This window comes from Coptis chinensis, chromosome 2 (genome assembly GCF_015680905.1).
Source record: "Coptis chinensis isolate HL-2020 chromosome 2, ASM1568090v1, whole genome shotgun sequence".
NCBI lineage: Eukaryota > Viridiplantae > Streptophyta > Magnoliopsida > Ranunculales > Ranunculaceae > Coptis > Coptis chinensis.
The window spans coordinates 66,303,798-66,320,181 of NC_141457.1; the positions used below are offsets into that span (position 1 = coordinate 66,303,798).

The following is a 16,384-nucleotide window of genomic DNA, read 5'->3' on the forward strand; positions in this document are numbered from 1 at the left end:
TCACGACTCGAAATTTTAAACTCTGCCTACTTCCTTCCAAAATAAGGCTGCACAATTTTGTTGGGTTGTTCCAGTACCCCCAACACTTAATTTTTTTAAACGAGAAAAATTAAAAAAATGGGTTTCAGGTTCTCTAATTATAAACCCATGTATAACACCTATATGACATATAGAAAATCACGTTTCAATAATTTAATAATAATAAGTTCTCTAATTGAAAAACAACCCATTAACCCTCATTTTGCTATAACCAAGCGAGGGCATGTTGGTCATTCTCACCATCAACAGCAGTCTGGGGATGCTGAGCAGGTTTTTAGGTTGGGTCTTGCTGCTGATATTGCTTTGGCTTCTGGAAAAGCACTTACTGGGTACTTGTCTGGAAGTACTGCTATCATTGCTGACGCAGTTCATTCCGTGTCAGATGTCGTAAGTTTTAAGTGATTTATTTGTTTGAAAATAGGTTTGGGCTTGTATAGAATTTGAGTTATTGCTATTTTATTTGCTTTCTTAGGTGCTTAGTGGTGTGGCATTGTGGTCGTTTAAAGTTGCGAGGGCTCCCAAGGATAAAGAACATCCATATGGTCACTTTTAATTCGTACCCACGCGCTACTCTATGAATATCTTTAGTGAGTATCAAATTGTGTATCTTTTATCCTGTCCAGGGCATGGTAAATTTGAGACTCTAGGAGCTCTTGGGATTTCTTCTATGCTTTTAGTAACTGCAGGAGGTATTGCGTGGCATGCTATGGATATTTTACTGGTAAGGATCACATTAAGCGAGGCAATGAGGTAGACGTGTAGAACATTTCAGCCAGAAGTAGTATTTTTAGTTATTTTAGTTTTTTGACTACTTTGATTGATTCCTTCATAATGTAAGTTCTTGAAAATCTGTAGGGACTTCTGGCATCAAATCCGGGAATGGATAGCCATGGCCATAGTGGAGGGCATCACCACGGGGTTGACATGGATCACCCCATCTTGGCTGTGAGCATGATGATTATATCAATTTCTGTTAAAGAAGGGTACTGACCAAATCTAAAGCTTTTAACTCTTAAATATTGCTGGTCTTTTTTTTCACCCCTGAATTAAGCATATACAGCATGTCTCCATTCAAATTCTTATACTGTCATTTGCTTTCAAAATTAATATTAGGGCAGCTGAGCCAAATATGTATACGAGTTTGTGTAAGGTGTTATTAATCTGGTTCCAGGGCACTAGGGCAGTCATTATCTTTGCAGCAGTAGAATCTATCAGTCAACACATCCAGGTCTTCCATTTCATTCGATTACTTTATTGGCCTTGCGTGTTGGAACCGTTGTTACTCAAAATGTTTATAATGTGAAAAAAGAGAGTAAATTAAATAACTCTCACTCGCATCCTCAAATCATTAGAGAGTTTATGGTTCTGGCGAGATATACTGTAGGTTGGTTTACCAGTTGAAAAACATGATAGTATATGGTCATGCTGGATCTCACTAATACTGGTTGTCCTCACAATATTTTTGTGCTGTTAGGTGCATGGGTTCTGGTCCTCGCACCCATAACCTAGATGATCATGACTAGTTCATTTCACGTATCAGTAAATTGAGAAGTAAACCATCCACTGACATTCATTGTCTGAGTTGGTCATTTTCTTTTTTCTTGTTCAATCAGCTTATCTTATAGTTGACTTCTTAGCGTCGAATTGCTCTACCTTTTGGCTGTATTCAAAACTTTCAAGTGATCAGGCTGTGAAACCAATTCAATGTTATTTTTCCTATATCAAGAGTTGTGGGGTTGGTTCGGTTGAATAAAAATAAAAATAATTTGTTTGTGGTTTTTTTTGGTTTTTGGCAATTACTTATGCACTCTGTGTTTCATATCAAATAGTCTTTATTGGATTACGAAAAAAGCTGGTGAAATAGAAGGGAGTGGACTGATGAAGGCAAATGCGTGGCATCATCGTGCAGATGCTGTCTCATCAGTAGTTGCTCTTGTTGGTGTTGGTAAGGACTTTACTTTACTAAAGAGAATTCTTGAGTTTATTCCAATGTAAATTTGGTCTTTATGCCTTGTTAGTCTTGAGCAAAATAAGCTCATCGGTATTTTGCCACAGGTGTTCTTTGGTGATTTAAGGGGAGGTTTAGAGCCTTTGACTTTTCTCATACCATATATCTCTTTGTTTGTTAGTAATAAGATTTATCTTTGGAAAAAATAGCTGATGTTAGAACTTACAAGTGTGATTGTGGCTTCAGGAGGTTCTATTCTGGGTGTGAAATTTCTAGACCCACTTGCAGGGCTTATTGTGTCTGGAATGATTTTTAAAGCTGGAATTGAAACTGGGCACCAGAGGTATATATGTATACTCAGTTTTTTGTCTGCTCGTTTTTTTTCTTCTATTTTTCAAAAAAATTCTTAGCTTCTTTAAACCATAATTCTTTCTTATTCATGAAATAAATTTAATAAGGGAGCAAACTACTGTAACTGTTGTATGTTGGTATAGGCTCTTTAGTTTCCTATATCTTGAGTATGAACATGAGCAAGTCATCAAACATTTTACTGGTATACTTTCGTACTCTTTCCTATGGTAACATCTTGCTACCTGGGCTCATAATAATTATTGTAAAAAATTGGAGTTTAAAATTGAATGAAGTGATCTTAATTTTTAAGAATTAAAAAAAATATCACTTTCCTTTTAGTACATTAATAGGAAATAAAGACCGGGGAATTGGTACTGAAGGATGCACATACAAGTTGATATGTTTGTCAGAATAATAACTTACTATCGTTTTTCAAGTAACCATCGTCACCATCAGATGACTGTTGCAATATTTTGCACTATAACATACACTTTGTAAGATATTGTGCTACTATAAATGTTTGATTATGCGTTGGTTAACTCTGGAAAGGAAGAAACTAAGTCCACTTCTCATTTAAGTGTTTTAATACGTGCTTGAGGTTTGTCGGATTTCATCTCTTGCATGGTTTTCTGGGAGTTTGCATGGATCCCCTTATGTCACCGCGTTCATTTTTTGTTCTTTAGTGTCATGGAATTGGTTGATACTGGAGTCCCACAGTCCATTTTAGATCCTATCAAGCAAACAATACTCCGAGTTGAAGGGATCATGGTAAGTACTCTTTCTCTCTGCTCCTCTTTGTTGGAACCAATACCTGAGCCTTGTTAGTAATTTTGCTGGCGTTATTTTGTTTTTCTTTACTAACCTAAGACGTAATATGTTATATTTGTTGACATGAGGTGGTAAACTTAGTAAATGCGGTATTGCAATGTAATAGATTACCTTTCTTCATAAAGCTGTAGTCTTCATTTTCTAGAGCTAGGGCTGATATGGAGAATCTTTGTTGGTCCAAAAAGTGGACTGAATCTGGCTAAAGTTGATCTCCTTTTTTCTAATCAATGGGTGTAGCCGGAGATTAATCTATGTAATAATGAGGGTGCCTCTATTTAAAGTTAATAAAATTGGCAATAGCAATCATAATTAGTAGACCAAAATAAGATTATTATATTTCAGTTATTTATTGGTTGTTTTTTCTATTTTATTTTCCTGGTGCTTGATTGGGGGACCAAAATGATAATAATATTTATTAATTGCCATACTAATTTCTATTTTATTTTCTCGGTGTTTTATTGGGGTACCAAAATGTTGTAGATCATGCTCCATCTACTAAATAACCTATACTACTGTCCTAATTCTGCTTTTCACGATAGTCAATAAAAAGCACGTGGTGCCAATGTGTAAAATAGGTTTTTGTGATTGTCTTTCTATTTTATATGCCAAGCATTCAATGTGTACTGGTGTGTATAATATTGCAGGGGTGCCACCAATTAAGGGGAAGGAGGGCTGGATCATCTATATATCTTGATGTACACATAGAGGTGTTACGTCTATATATGTAATTTTTGTTAGTGATACAACCGTCATATTTATAATGAGTAGGTTAATTCATTATGTAGAGAATAACAATAGATTAGGGTTAATGTTGCAGGTGGATCCTTTCTTAAGTGTTAGTGCTGCACATGGCATCGGTGAAAATGTTCGCCGTCAAATTCAAAAATTGCATGCTGAAGTAGCTGAAGTCTTCATTCACATAGGTAAACTTTTTTTCCTTCCTTACCAAAAGTTTTTCTTTTTGACAATAAAAAAAATAAAAGATTATTTGATCCAAAGAAAGCTGGGCAAGTCTTCTTTATAGTTTAAAAGTTTCCAAATTTGTTGTTTTAAAATTGTTTTTCTCCCTTTCATACAATTTCATCTTCTTGTTTTTGTTCCTCTAAATAAAAACTTTGAGTGGAAGCTCCATCCATCCTCAATGTTCCTCAATATTGCTTGAAAGTTGGTAATTCAATGTGGAGCAACCTCTATAATTGTAATGGCTTCTAGCTTCTACAACATTAAAATCAAGCTCTTTTTTGGGGTGAAGAATCATTATAGGGTTAGGCAGACCCCTACCTGTTATAATCAACCTCTCTACTGTTTGTTTACACTTTACACTACCAAAAAGAACAGAACCTTAGAAGATTCCTTGAAATTGTTGCAGAATCATTTTTCGTTAACCTGTGTCTTAGAAAGAATATTTCTGTCAACCATTCTTGTCACTGGTCATACCGAAACATGCATGACCATTCATGCTGGAGCTTCATGATCATGTGCTTGCATTAAGAGCTGCATCCACATGGTGGTGTAAGGGCATTAGGTGTGTCAATATGCTCATGAGGCTGGATTTCCATAGCTGACGCATGTTCTTACTGAATTTGTACAATGCTTTACTGATATAATACTTGGTGGAGAATTAATTATCATTGTTCTCATTTGTTCGTCTATAAGCTTTGTGACTTTGAACTTATATTTGTGGGGATGTCCTGGTAGATCCTGCGGTTTCTAGATTATCTCCTGAAATAATAGACCAACAAGCAAAGTCGAAGAGATATTGCAGAAATCTGGGTTTCAATTCGCAACAAAAAGATGTTGAGGACATCGTTTCCAAGGTTCTATCGTCAAAATTTCCCGAGGTATTATTTTATTTGTTTATTTGTACTTCAAGGCTCTTATCTGCTGTGATTCATAAACGTCTCTTGTATTTCTATTTTTTTCATGTTTTTTTTTTGTATTCTTCCAACAGTCAGGCTATTTAAATGTTTCTGTTAGTTTGCTTGTGTTTTGTTGGTTGTTCTACTGCGAAATCATAACAATTAACTAACACACAAGGATGTACGAGCACACGTCTGCAAGTCTGCACACACATTGTAGAGAAAACTTTATCCATAGGGCATAGAAACTATCTGAAGGTGTATACTGTATGTGTGCCTTCTTGAACTGTTATTGGTAACCAATCCTGGAGTTTTTCCGCCAGACCTGTATGAGTTCTGCACGATATCAATCTAAGTACCTGTATAGTAATTTATCATTCTACATTAAGCCTCATGACCTTATATGTCCCTAAAGGCCTATGCCCTTGTATCCCTTTTAATAACGGAAGGCTAAGTCAGTTAGTTGTGTTTGTATCCCTTGTGTAAATTTGAAGTTTTAAACATACGCAGCGACCTTGCCCTGTAAGAACATATAGGTGAGTTTGTAACTGTGGAGTAGAAGTTGTGTGCTTTTTGGTGACTGATGTGTATGGAATTTGGCAAGCTGAACCTTTTGTTACTCTATGTCATACTATGTACTCGCAGAGGTAGTTTTCACATCAACAATACTTTTATCATCAGTTGTATCTGTTTCTTATGGTTGAGATACAATGCCAATGTTTCTCAGATTTTGTATAAAATGTATCTAGTTTATGACCAGTCCTTATTTCAGTTATATCCTCAGTTATATATGCTCTGACTAGTGACACCATAAAAACCTACTTTGCAACTTTGTATATTTGTATATTTAGTCAAGCATGTATCTTCTTACCCTTTTTACTTGTAAATCCTCATCGTTTTGCCCGTCTCTAGTTCGTACAGATATACCTTAAACAAATGATTCCAAATATCCAGTCTTAGCGTCTTTTTTGGCTAAAATTGTTTTCGTATTTCAAGTGGGTATTACTAACTAAGTTGAATGAGTTCCAGGTGATATCTGTTGAACACATAACGCATCATTCTTTGCAAGGCCAACTTCTGCTCCAAATTGAGGTTTCCATGCCGCATGACATGTTAATCCGGTAAGTGCAGTCTTACTCAATTATACTCAAATTTCTGTCAAATTCTGAATTACACTGTGTTTGGAATATAGAGATGCAAAGAATGTGGCTGAGGAGGCAGAAAAGGAGATTTTGAAGTCGGCTTCTAACCTAAATCTGGTAAGCATTCAACTAAGATTAGGGCATCCTTTTCGATAGTTACGCCATGAAACGTGAGAAAGTAATAGAAGGGAAGCTCAACAGCAATCCGGATCCTGTATTCTTTTTGTGTTAGGGATTTTAGTTTAGGCTAACTGCAGATCTATATGTTGTCTCATTATACATAAGAACAGATCCCTTTCCTTTGATTAAAATATGCTGTAGCTTCAATACTAAGCTTATACTTTATAGTGGCCATCTCTTTGAGGGCACTACTAATATATAGAAAATGTTTTTTAGATTAAATCCTGTACTGGAAAATCTTGATCATTTTCAGAATTTTCAATTCCCAGTTTTAGGATTTGGCTCAATTTACTTCTATGATGACTAAGTTGCATGCTTTCAGAGTCTTTTTGTTGAGATATATTCCTATACTGCATAAATATTGAAGAATGCTAAAATCCTCTATAAGAGCATTTCCAATGTCAATATATTATTTCCCTTTGGATGAAAAACAAGGTGAACTGCCCAATACAAAAGTGAAAAAAATTTCTCGAATAAAAGGCTTTTTGCCCAATACAAAAGTGAAAAAAAAAAAATCAAAACAGAATGTACTGAAATTAAAAAACAAACACAGACAAACACTGAAATTTCACTTTGGTTTTGACTTGAAAAATATTCACTACATAAGTACATATCCACCTCTGCATTTCACAAACACCCCCAAACCGCTCTAATCTTTAGGAATCCTTCTGAGTTCTGACGTTATGGGATCAACATTTCATCAAATAGCCAAGGCGCGTATGTAGTTCTCCAAGAGAAGAAAATAAAATCAGCCTTAGAACAAGTAATCCAAAATCTTTCACATTTCGACATGCTTCAAAAATTGTTTACGGAGTTTTTCTTTTAATCAACTTAAGTATCCTAATTAACGTACTTTAAATTAATCAATTTCTACCATTAAAATTAACCATCAATTAATTAATCAGGTTTCAGTCTCATTCTACTTTTTTTTGTAAACAAAATTCTAGATATTCCATCGATGCAAATAGACAATTAATCCATCAATAAAAAAAGATTACAACAGACCAGAAGAAAGTGAAAACGTTGATCAGATAATTGTAGTCTGATTTAACAATCGACATATTAATTTTCCGGATAAATCTATCATCACTTCAACGGCCCACATAAAAAAAGATTAGAAATAATAAATTGTGGAAGAGAGGCTCAGAAGGATCCATTGGTTATTTTATAATCAGAAGAAAAGTATTTCCCCCTTCATAAAATAGGTAGATATTCAGCATCACTGCCCCTTTTCACAAACTTAACACATCTTTTGAAAACATAATAAATAATTAAAACAGATATGGTCTACGATGAGAGAGAGACGAGACTGAAGAATGAGGTTTATACTCTATTTATAGAGGGGAGGAATCAGGGTTTAGGGTTAGTAGTTGTGTTATTTACTGAATTGTCCTGATGCTTTCTTCATAAGACCAAACTGTCCTGACCTCAATATGTCAAGAACGAAATAAAAGTTGGTCACCAAGCTCGAAATTCTGCACGACACATTTTTGGTCGATGATCAACTTATTTGCTTTGTATCCTTGAGAATATTCACCTTTGATGTAATAATTGTTATTTTTTTGTTTGCAAACAAAATTTTTTATTTATTTATTAACGATATCTACATAATACCATAACATCAGATGACACAAAAAGAATATACAAATGGTGGCCAAGCTGAGGTCCAAGGCAAACAACAAATGTTGACATTCTTTCGACCAAGTTGAGATGTCTACTGGTGGCTGAACTATCCATTCTACATATTTGCAAGGGCTGATGTATGCTCAGCAGTCAGCACAAGCATTACCTTCTCTGTATATCCATTTCTCCTCTGATGTAACTTGGGTTTCTAATTTCTAAATCCTTATGACCTCACATCTCTTTGTGAAGCTGTGAACGAAATGCTGCCACTATTATTCACCTCTACGTAGGTTTTATTTTTTCTCTTTTCCACTGTTTTGGTGAAAAGCAAGGTGAGGCTGTCCAATGCAAAAATGAAAAATAATCTCAGACGGGATGTTGGATGTCGTCTGAATGTAAAAATTGAAAAAACGTGCTGGATGGAATGAAACATCTAGTTTGAAGTTAAAAAAAAAAAACCGAAAAAAAGTTGAAAACATGCGATACGGAATCCAACATCCCGTCTAGAAAAAAAACCGATTTTTTTTTAAAAAAAACACACCAGATAGAATCTAACATTCCGTCCGAAGTTCACAATTCAGCCACTATCTCAGTTGAAGATTTCACTCTCGTTTTGACTTGGAAAATAGTCACCTTGATATTCACCTTTACATTGGGCAAAGATTTTGAACCATTTGGAAGTGAATATTGTGACATTCCTCCCATATATCCATCTGCATTGGAAATGTTTTTAAGCTCACAACTTAGACCATAGATTAAGCGTTGGAAGTGGCCCATAGACCCACCCCCGCAGTCACGCCCACTAGCATTCAATTCGAGACTAAAACTGCAAGACCTCATTGCGTGGAATTGTCGAAACCAAGAGTGATGTTACGCTACTGGGCCAGTCCATTATTATTGACTGACGTACGTATTGAGTTCTTGCGTTATTTTCATTCGGGTTGTTTTTTGAGTTAAGTGGTTAGCGTTTTTTGACTTAAAACCCCATTTCCAAAATCATTTGAGTTTGCATGTTGCTAATTTTGCCCTTCGGCATTGAACTTTGTATGAACCCACCATATTTGAGCATCAATTTGAGCTTACCAAATTTATCACGTTCAAATAGGGAAGACAAATACTAAGGAGGAAGAATATGTTTCTCACATACTTTGGTCTTGTTGCATTAGCATAAAATTTGTCGTTAGATCTTTCTCTCGTCGCTTCAATATCTAATTGTTGTTTTGTAATCATAGTTTGTGGTTGTTCCAAAAAACCCCAAGGTCTCCTTCGACCATTTAGCGAACAAATATGCTTGAAAACGTAGTCAAACCACCCTAATGGGTGGCCTTTCAGTCAAAACTCTCACATTCTTCTGCCCACTAAAATGATTTTGGAATTAGGGGGTTAAGTCAAAACGCTATACAGTTATGGTGTTAACTCAAAATAGCCCTTTTCATTCAACATCAGTATGAACTATGAAGTGTGAAGTAAGAACTAGGATATTCACTGTTTTATTATTACAGCCAGTTCCATTTAATTCATCTAAAATACTTCATCCTACAGCATTCACGTTTTTCCTTGGCTTAAATCTCATTAAACTAGAAGGTAAGAATGCACCCGAAAAAACGCTTTTCTCAAGTTTCCCATATGGGGTTCTCCATTGTTGCCTGCCCATGTGAAACTTCTTGTTGATATGGATGCAATCCTTGCATTCTATGCTGGTCCACTCCTTCAAATTCTAATCCTTCTTGTTGTTGTTGGTCATCTTGGTGGTGGTGTGTGCGGCGATGTTGTTCATGCAAACTTGCCGATCTTGACCCTCCTACGCCTAAGAAATCCACTGTCATCACATCACCAGCGTTACTATTTCCACTAAACCTTGATGGCCCCGTCGGGTTCCTTCCACTTGCTGGAATCCCCATACTTGAACTACTAGAATTTCCTTGGAACATACTAGTAGTGCTACTAGAACTGCTATTCTCATGTTCCATGTTCTTCGGAAATCCATATTGTTGATCCCCACCTCCACCACCACCCATGAATAGTCCAGAGTACATTCCCAAATCGTTATCCACCCCAACTGTTGTATCAATGAGTTGTGATGACATCTCTTGTGGACTCTTGTTGTGGAAGAATTGGTTCATGAACCCTCCACCATCAACCCCACCTAGTTGCGTTTGATCTGTTTGTGATTGCATGTTATCGTAGCAGTTGTTGCTGGACTGTTGCATAGAGTTCATTCCTCCAAATGTTGATGGTCTCATATTTGATATCTGCTCACGACCTGCCATACTAGGAACAAAGTTCTTTTGCATCGTTGGAGAGTTTATGTTATTACTACTTGCACTTGCACCCATTTGTGCTGCTTTTTGTAACAAGGCAGTAGCAGACATATGGGCTGATCCCGTGATTTGAAGACTAGTTTTACTGTCGTGTATGCCGTCAAAGCTTGATGAGGTATTAGGACTGAGCTGGAGACATGCAGCGGTGGAAGACATGCTTCTTTGGCCATTGTAGAGGGTATTACCAGAGCTGTTAGAGAACATACCACCAGACATGTTAAGGGACTTTAAATGCATTGGCATGGGATCATGGGAAAGTGATTTAGTTGGGTTTTTGAGGTCATTGTGATTGAATTCAGATATGCCAATGGCTGTGTTGCTGGTGTTTATAGGCATAGATGACATGTGATCAGAAACTTGGCCTTGTACGTTTGAACCCATGCTGGGTAGTAGTCCCTGGCTCACTTTGTTGTTTTCTTCTGCTAAGGCATCACAAAAAGCTCTGTGGGTAATGAAGCTATCTCTTCTGCACATACAAAAGTAGAAAAAAAAATAAAAATAAAAATACAAAAGTCACTGGCTTAGGTTAAAAGGACAGCAAAGTTATGCTAATGTTCCCTTTATTATTTGCACATCATATACTGAAGGTGAAACTGCTCCTCTTTTGGGGGAAAAAAACTACCACTTTTGAAATTAGCTTGAGATGGAAAAAAGGACTAGAGAAAAACTGATAACTTCTATAATTTGAACATGGCTACCAAAATCCATCGTACCATTATTATCTTGATACAATTAAGTACAATATTATCTTATTGAAGTGGTAACTGTTGAAGATCTGGAGCCAAATTAAGTGTTCTCCTGAGTGCCAATAAGGATCAAGCTTTATCTGATATAGTTTTGATTTTTTTTTCGACCCAGACGTTAATAGTCCATGATTCCATTTGTCTCTCTAAGCAAAAGCCATTAAAAGAACTTGGTTAAACTGCGGATTCTTGTTCAAAGCCGAGAAATTGGTTAAGATCTACCAGTTTAGAGTAGCCAAAGTTGGTTTGGTTTCACTTAATTAGTTACCCGATTATTGATTTAAATAAGTTGTTTACTGGTTTCTACCATGGACCAAAATATCGCCGATATATCCGATATATCGCCGATATATATATCGGTATTTTGGTACACCGACATCGATATTTCCGACATATATCCACCGAATATAGAACTCTTTTTTTTTCGATATATATCGGAATTTCCGATATGAAACTTTATATCGCCGATATAATCGATATTTCCGATATAATCGATATATATCGGTTGACTTTTTGACCATTTTAAAATATAAATCCGATATTTCCAATATATTTCCGATATATATCCGATATTTCCGATATATCTTATATTTACGATATTTTAAATAGTTTGGACTGGTTACAAAAAAAATGGATATATCCGAAATATCCGATATATCCGATATATATCGGTTTTTGGGTACACCGATATATTCATCGATATCGATATTTTGGGCCTTGGTTTCTACACATATTTACGTATAGAGAGCACAATCCTAACTAAAAATACTTAATAGAGGTACGAGTGTGAACCTGGAGAAGATTGTACCACAGTCACATTTGTATTCCCTTGTACCACAAGTTTTTGAATGCGCTTTCCAATCTGATTGAACTGCATATTTCTTAGAGCACTTATCACATTTCCATTTCTTCTCACCATGCTTTCTACAAAAATGCTTCTTAATACCCGTGAGGTCACCAAGTGCCCGAGCCGGGTTATGGTGCACACATGTTGTCTCAGGGCAGATGTAGACCCTCTTTCTTATTTCTGCGCTTGTTCTCTGCTTCAGCTTCCATGGAAGATTGTGACCTCTTCGATGCAATTGAAGATTTTGATCTCTTTGGAATCCCTTGTTGCAAATCTCACATATGAATCGATTTGTTGCCATTAGAGTAGTCGGCGATAGTGCAATGACTTCTGCACTTGGGTCTAGTAACATAGTAAAAAATATTCACAATCAGCATTTGGCTTTTCACCTTATGTTCTATCGATTTTAACAGCTCAAGACTATAGGCCGACTCAAATTAAACAATCGACTACTCTTAAAACAATGAATTCAAATTGTAGGATTCGGCCCCTTGACACTCGTAAAAAGAATCATAGTACTTACCAAATCGTTAATTAATTATTAGCCATTCTCCAAATTTTTGTCTAATAAATTGTAAATAATCACAAGGACTGACTAGATTAACAAATAACAATGAACGAAATAGTAGGTATTCAACCAACATTAAGCTACATAAAAAAACGCTTAAGGTTACGCTCTTCTAAATCTAATGACGGTACGAATGAGAGTTAATATGAGTATGACATAAATAATATCCTCACATGAAACCTTATAATCCATTCAAAATATTTTGAGTACGAGTTTCTTCCCTATTGCAGTAGCTAGCTGCTAATATGACTAATGAAAATATGAAATTACTAAATATTCCATAATTAGTAATTCTTTGACTCGATAGAGTGTTGAGAACCAAAAGTAAGAGAAGTCTAGCCTACAGTTTTATGCAATAATTGAAATATCCAAGCAATAATTGAACTATTCAACAACCAAGAACACACCAATAATTCACAATTCAAGATTCCATTTCAAACTTTAAAAAATTCTTGAAATTCAACAACAAAAACCCACCAATTCCTCCCTCATAAGTCATAACACTTTGTTTTTCTCAAATTAACTCAAACGAACTAGGCCTCGGCGTCACAAAATTTAAATCCAAAAATCAAACTCATCCAAAAAAACACAACAGATATAGGCCAAAACTGCTCAAAGTACACTCTATAACTCCTTAGAAGTACGTTTATAGATGATTACATGAACATACTACTATGGTACTATATGTGTTCATGGTTCACATAAACTAGATAGAGTGGTGGATGTTCAAGCTCCAAAAGCAAATAAAACCCAATATCAAGCATTGACAAAAGACTGTAAATCAGTCTTGAAAATAATAAGAGTAATAGAGTAGTGGAATTTGCCTGGAGTTCCTGGTAGATTTCTTTTCTTCTTAAGTAGTGGTTGTTGTGAAGTAGAACCATTGCTATTTGTCCTTGTAGCTTCACCAATGAACTGATTTTGTACCTGTTGATGTTGTTGAACTTCTTCTCCAGTATGGCCAGAAGAAAAACTCCTACTATCACCAGTTATATTTGACATTGAAGTAGAAGAAAAGTTGAGACTATAAGTGAACTTCCTTTTTTTGTCTTTCTCTCTTCTTTTCAAACTTGACACTTTTGTATCTTCTTCTTTCTTGTTGTTGGTGATCTCAAAAAGGCAGTTTTCATTTTTTTTAAGACCCAGGATTTGCTCTAGCTAAAGGAAGACAAAATCCAGGGAATTCTCCTTCATTTCTGGTTAAGAGTAGTCCTGCTGCCACAAGAAAGAACATTGGAACCTGGTTTTCTTTGGCTTTGCATACAATATATATATATATATATATATATATATATATATATATATATAACAAGTATGGTCATAAATTAGTAGCTTGAGATAGGGATGTGTAATTTGGCTAGTTTGAGTATCAAGGAATTGCCACCAATTCTTTTTCACCTTTTACCTTTATTAGCATCGCTCAAGAGTCAACAGAATGTTATTATTAACTCATTACGGTGTCTTTAAAGAAGCAACCATCTAATCAACATTGCTAATACCCTACACCAAATAATATTGTCTGTACTATGTAGGATAAAGTTTTACAACAATTCTCAATTTTGGATTCATTTGAAGGTGTTGTTAAACAAACTTTTCCCACATACTTTTCATCTTGATACAAAAATTTTACCACATAAAATAGCTCAGGACTGATATTATACTATTAGTGGAGTTTATCCAATTACAGATTTACCTATTCAAGTTGAATTTTAGTAATGATCCAAAACTCAGTATTTAGTATTATTTTGGTAGTAATGCAAAAGTGCAGAGGTTTCTTCCCATTTTATTGGAACAAATTTGGAGTCATTTGAAATTAGGCATATGTGCAAACTTGCACCTAAATTACAGCAGAGAAGGTAGAATTTCACTTTTATCAAATTTAGTACGCAGAGGAAATTTATTGTTTTATCAGTTCTTAGTTCTCACCATTAGAACAAGTCCAATGGAGGGCTGCTATAATAGGCTGCTAAAAAGTGCCACATATGCTTTTTAGGAGGCCCAACCATATTTAGCAGCCCAAAATTAAAAAATCATTCCAATCACATTTTTTAGCAGCTGTTAAGTTCGGGATATAGAGGGCACAAACTCTAGAGTCTGTCTGTTAAATTGCAACAGACGCCATAAACTATACCGTCTGTATAGGGCAGTCACTAAAAATGTGAATTTCTTTCTCTTCTCCATTTCTCTCTTCTCTCTCTCTCTCGTCTCTTCCCTCTCAATCTCGCGGCATCCTCTCTCTCATCTCAAATTTTGTTAGATTATTTTAATATACATTCACCAGGTATGAATTATTACAATTTTAAAATTCAATTTTATTGAGTTTATTTTGATTGATTGTGAGTTATTTTGATTAGTTTAATGTTGAATTAGAATGTTGAATTGTTTGTTGAATTAGAATGTTGGAATTATGAGGTTAAAAGGATTAGTTTAATATTTGTTGAATTAGAATGTTGGAATTGATGTTTTAGAATGTTAGTTTGAAATTGTGCGTTTTGTTTAAATTGAAGTTATAAATAAGATATTGTTGATTGAATTGCAGGCACTGTTCTAAAAATCGGTTTAGGCGGCCGCCTAGGCGATCTCTAGGCGCTAAGCGGTGCCCAACCGACTCGCCTAGGCCCTAGTCGTTTAAAAAATCGGTGGACCGACTAGGCGGGTCTAGTCGGACCAATTAGGCAGTCTAGGCAGTCCAGTCAAGTTTTTTTTTTTTTTTTTTTTTTTTTTTTTTTGAATGATTAAATGTCGAAAAATAAAAGCCCGTGTAGGCTTAAGATTTGAATGAGTTTAAAAAACTTAAGTCTAATGTAAATTATATGTCATTATAACAAAGAGTATATTTATATATGAAGTCAATATTCCTCAACTATTACGCATTTTTGTAATAAGTATCTTTGTTTGTGTTTATTTTTTGAGTTATGGTAAATAATTTTCTTCATTTTTTGTAGTATATGTGTGTATTACTATATATATATTAGAGAAAAAAATCGCCTAGCCTAGCCCGTCTAGGCACTGCCTAGAAGGCTAGGCGCTAGGCGCTCTCCCACCGCTCGACTACCGCCTAGCGTTTTTTAGAACACTAATTTGCAGGTGCCACGCAAAATGAGTAACAAGGGTAAACAATTTTCCAGTCGAAAATCAGTTAGTAGATTGACACAAGAGTCGACGTTAGCGCTAAATGTCGATGAGGATGAAAATATCGATGAAATCTATAATTTGCAAAACCCTTCAGTAATTGAATTTCTGGACCCAGTTGATCCACTAACACATGCTACATTAGCTAAAAACCCAGAAACTCACATCTCTCATCGTATAAATATGGTAAGCATTTGATCGTTAAATTTGATTTCTTTAACATCATAATTTGTATTTTCTTTATTTTAATGAATAAATGTTTAGGGAGGGGGGAGATGAAATTGCGGTGTTGTTGGGCATCTGTGAAAAATTGGTGGAAGATAATGGTTGCTAAAGGAGATTGTTTTGAAGGCATAAGAAATGAAATTTTACAATCTCTGTTTGAGTCATTGTTTCGATGTGGTTATCAAAACACCGATCGTGGTTTGATATACGCTTTGATCGAGCGGTGGTGGGACACAACTCACACTTTCCACTTTCAACAATGCGAGATAGGCATCACTCCAATGGATGTTACTATGCTCACGGGAATGAGCATAGGAAGGGGAAATGTCGTTACGTTTGGAAAAAGTCGGTTTGCGACTTTTGATTATGCACAACAAAAATGGCCGAATATAAGGCCGGAGTATTGGGCTAAAGGGGGTATCAAACTCTTTTTTTTTGTGAATGAGTTCATGGAGAAGATGAAATAGAGTGACGAAGGTTGGTGCCCGATGGGTACAGATCGGGAGAGATATTTTAGAGCATTCTATTTCTATAATTAATCTTTTTTTTAGTAGGACGATAACTCTGAAAAGACAGAT

The 16,384-nt window shown here is 35.5% G+C and overlaps 2 protein-coding genes and 2 non-coding genes across 4 annotated transcripts; 1 reads left to right on the forward strand and 3 right to left on the reverse strand.

The window, feature by feature from the left end:
- Positions 1 to 50: 50 nt before the first annotated feature.
- Positions 51 to 8,275, forward strand: LOC147517254 (Cation efflux family protein). Its single transcript, XM_086589572.1, has 13 exons — positions 51 to 426; positions 512 to 581; positions 663 to 760; positions 895 to 1,022; positions 1,869 to 1,984; positions 2,234 to 2,330; positions 3,022 to 3,106; positions 3,811 to 3,873; positions 3,984 to 4,089; positions 4,865 to 5,007; positions 6,055 to 6,146; positions 6,218 to 6,284; positions 7,973 to 8,275. Exons 1-13 carry the CDS (start codon positions 118 to 120, stop codon positions 8,054 to 8,056), a joined length of 1,458 nt encoding a protein of 485 aa, XP_086445698.1. The 5' UTR covers positions 51 to 117; the 3' UTR covers positions 8,057 to 8,275.
- LOC147517255 (small nucleolar RNA Z155) lies at positions 7,369 to 7,444 on the reverse strand. Its single transcript, XR_015214653.1, has one exon. It is a non-coding gene; the product is annotated as a small nucleolar RNA Z155 (small nucleolar RNA).
- On the reverse strand, positions 7,484 to 7,579 carry LOC147517256 (small nucleolar RNA R41). The gene has a single exon (XR_015214645.1). It is a non-coding gene; the product is annotated as a small nucleolar RNA R41 (small nucleolar RNA).
- Positions 8,276 to 9,382: 1,107 nt separating the features above from the next.
- Positions 9,383 to 13,711, reverse strand: LOC147517257 (zinc finger protein GAI-ASSOCIATED FACTOR 1-like). The gene is made up of 3 exons (XM_086589573.1): positions 13,274 to 13,711; positions 11,827 to 12,223; positions 9,383 to 10,757 (listed from the first exon to the last, which is right to left on the reverse strand). Exons 1-3 carry the CDS (start codon positions 13,449 to 13,451, stop codon positions 9,584 to 9,586), a joined length of 1,749 nt encoding a protein of 582 aa, XP_086445699.1. The 5' UTR covers positions 13,452 to 13,711; the 3' UTR covers positions 9,383 to 9,583.
- Positions 13,712 to 16,384: the final 2,673 nt, after the last annotated feature.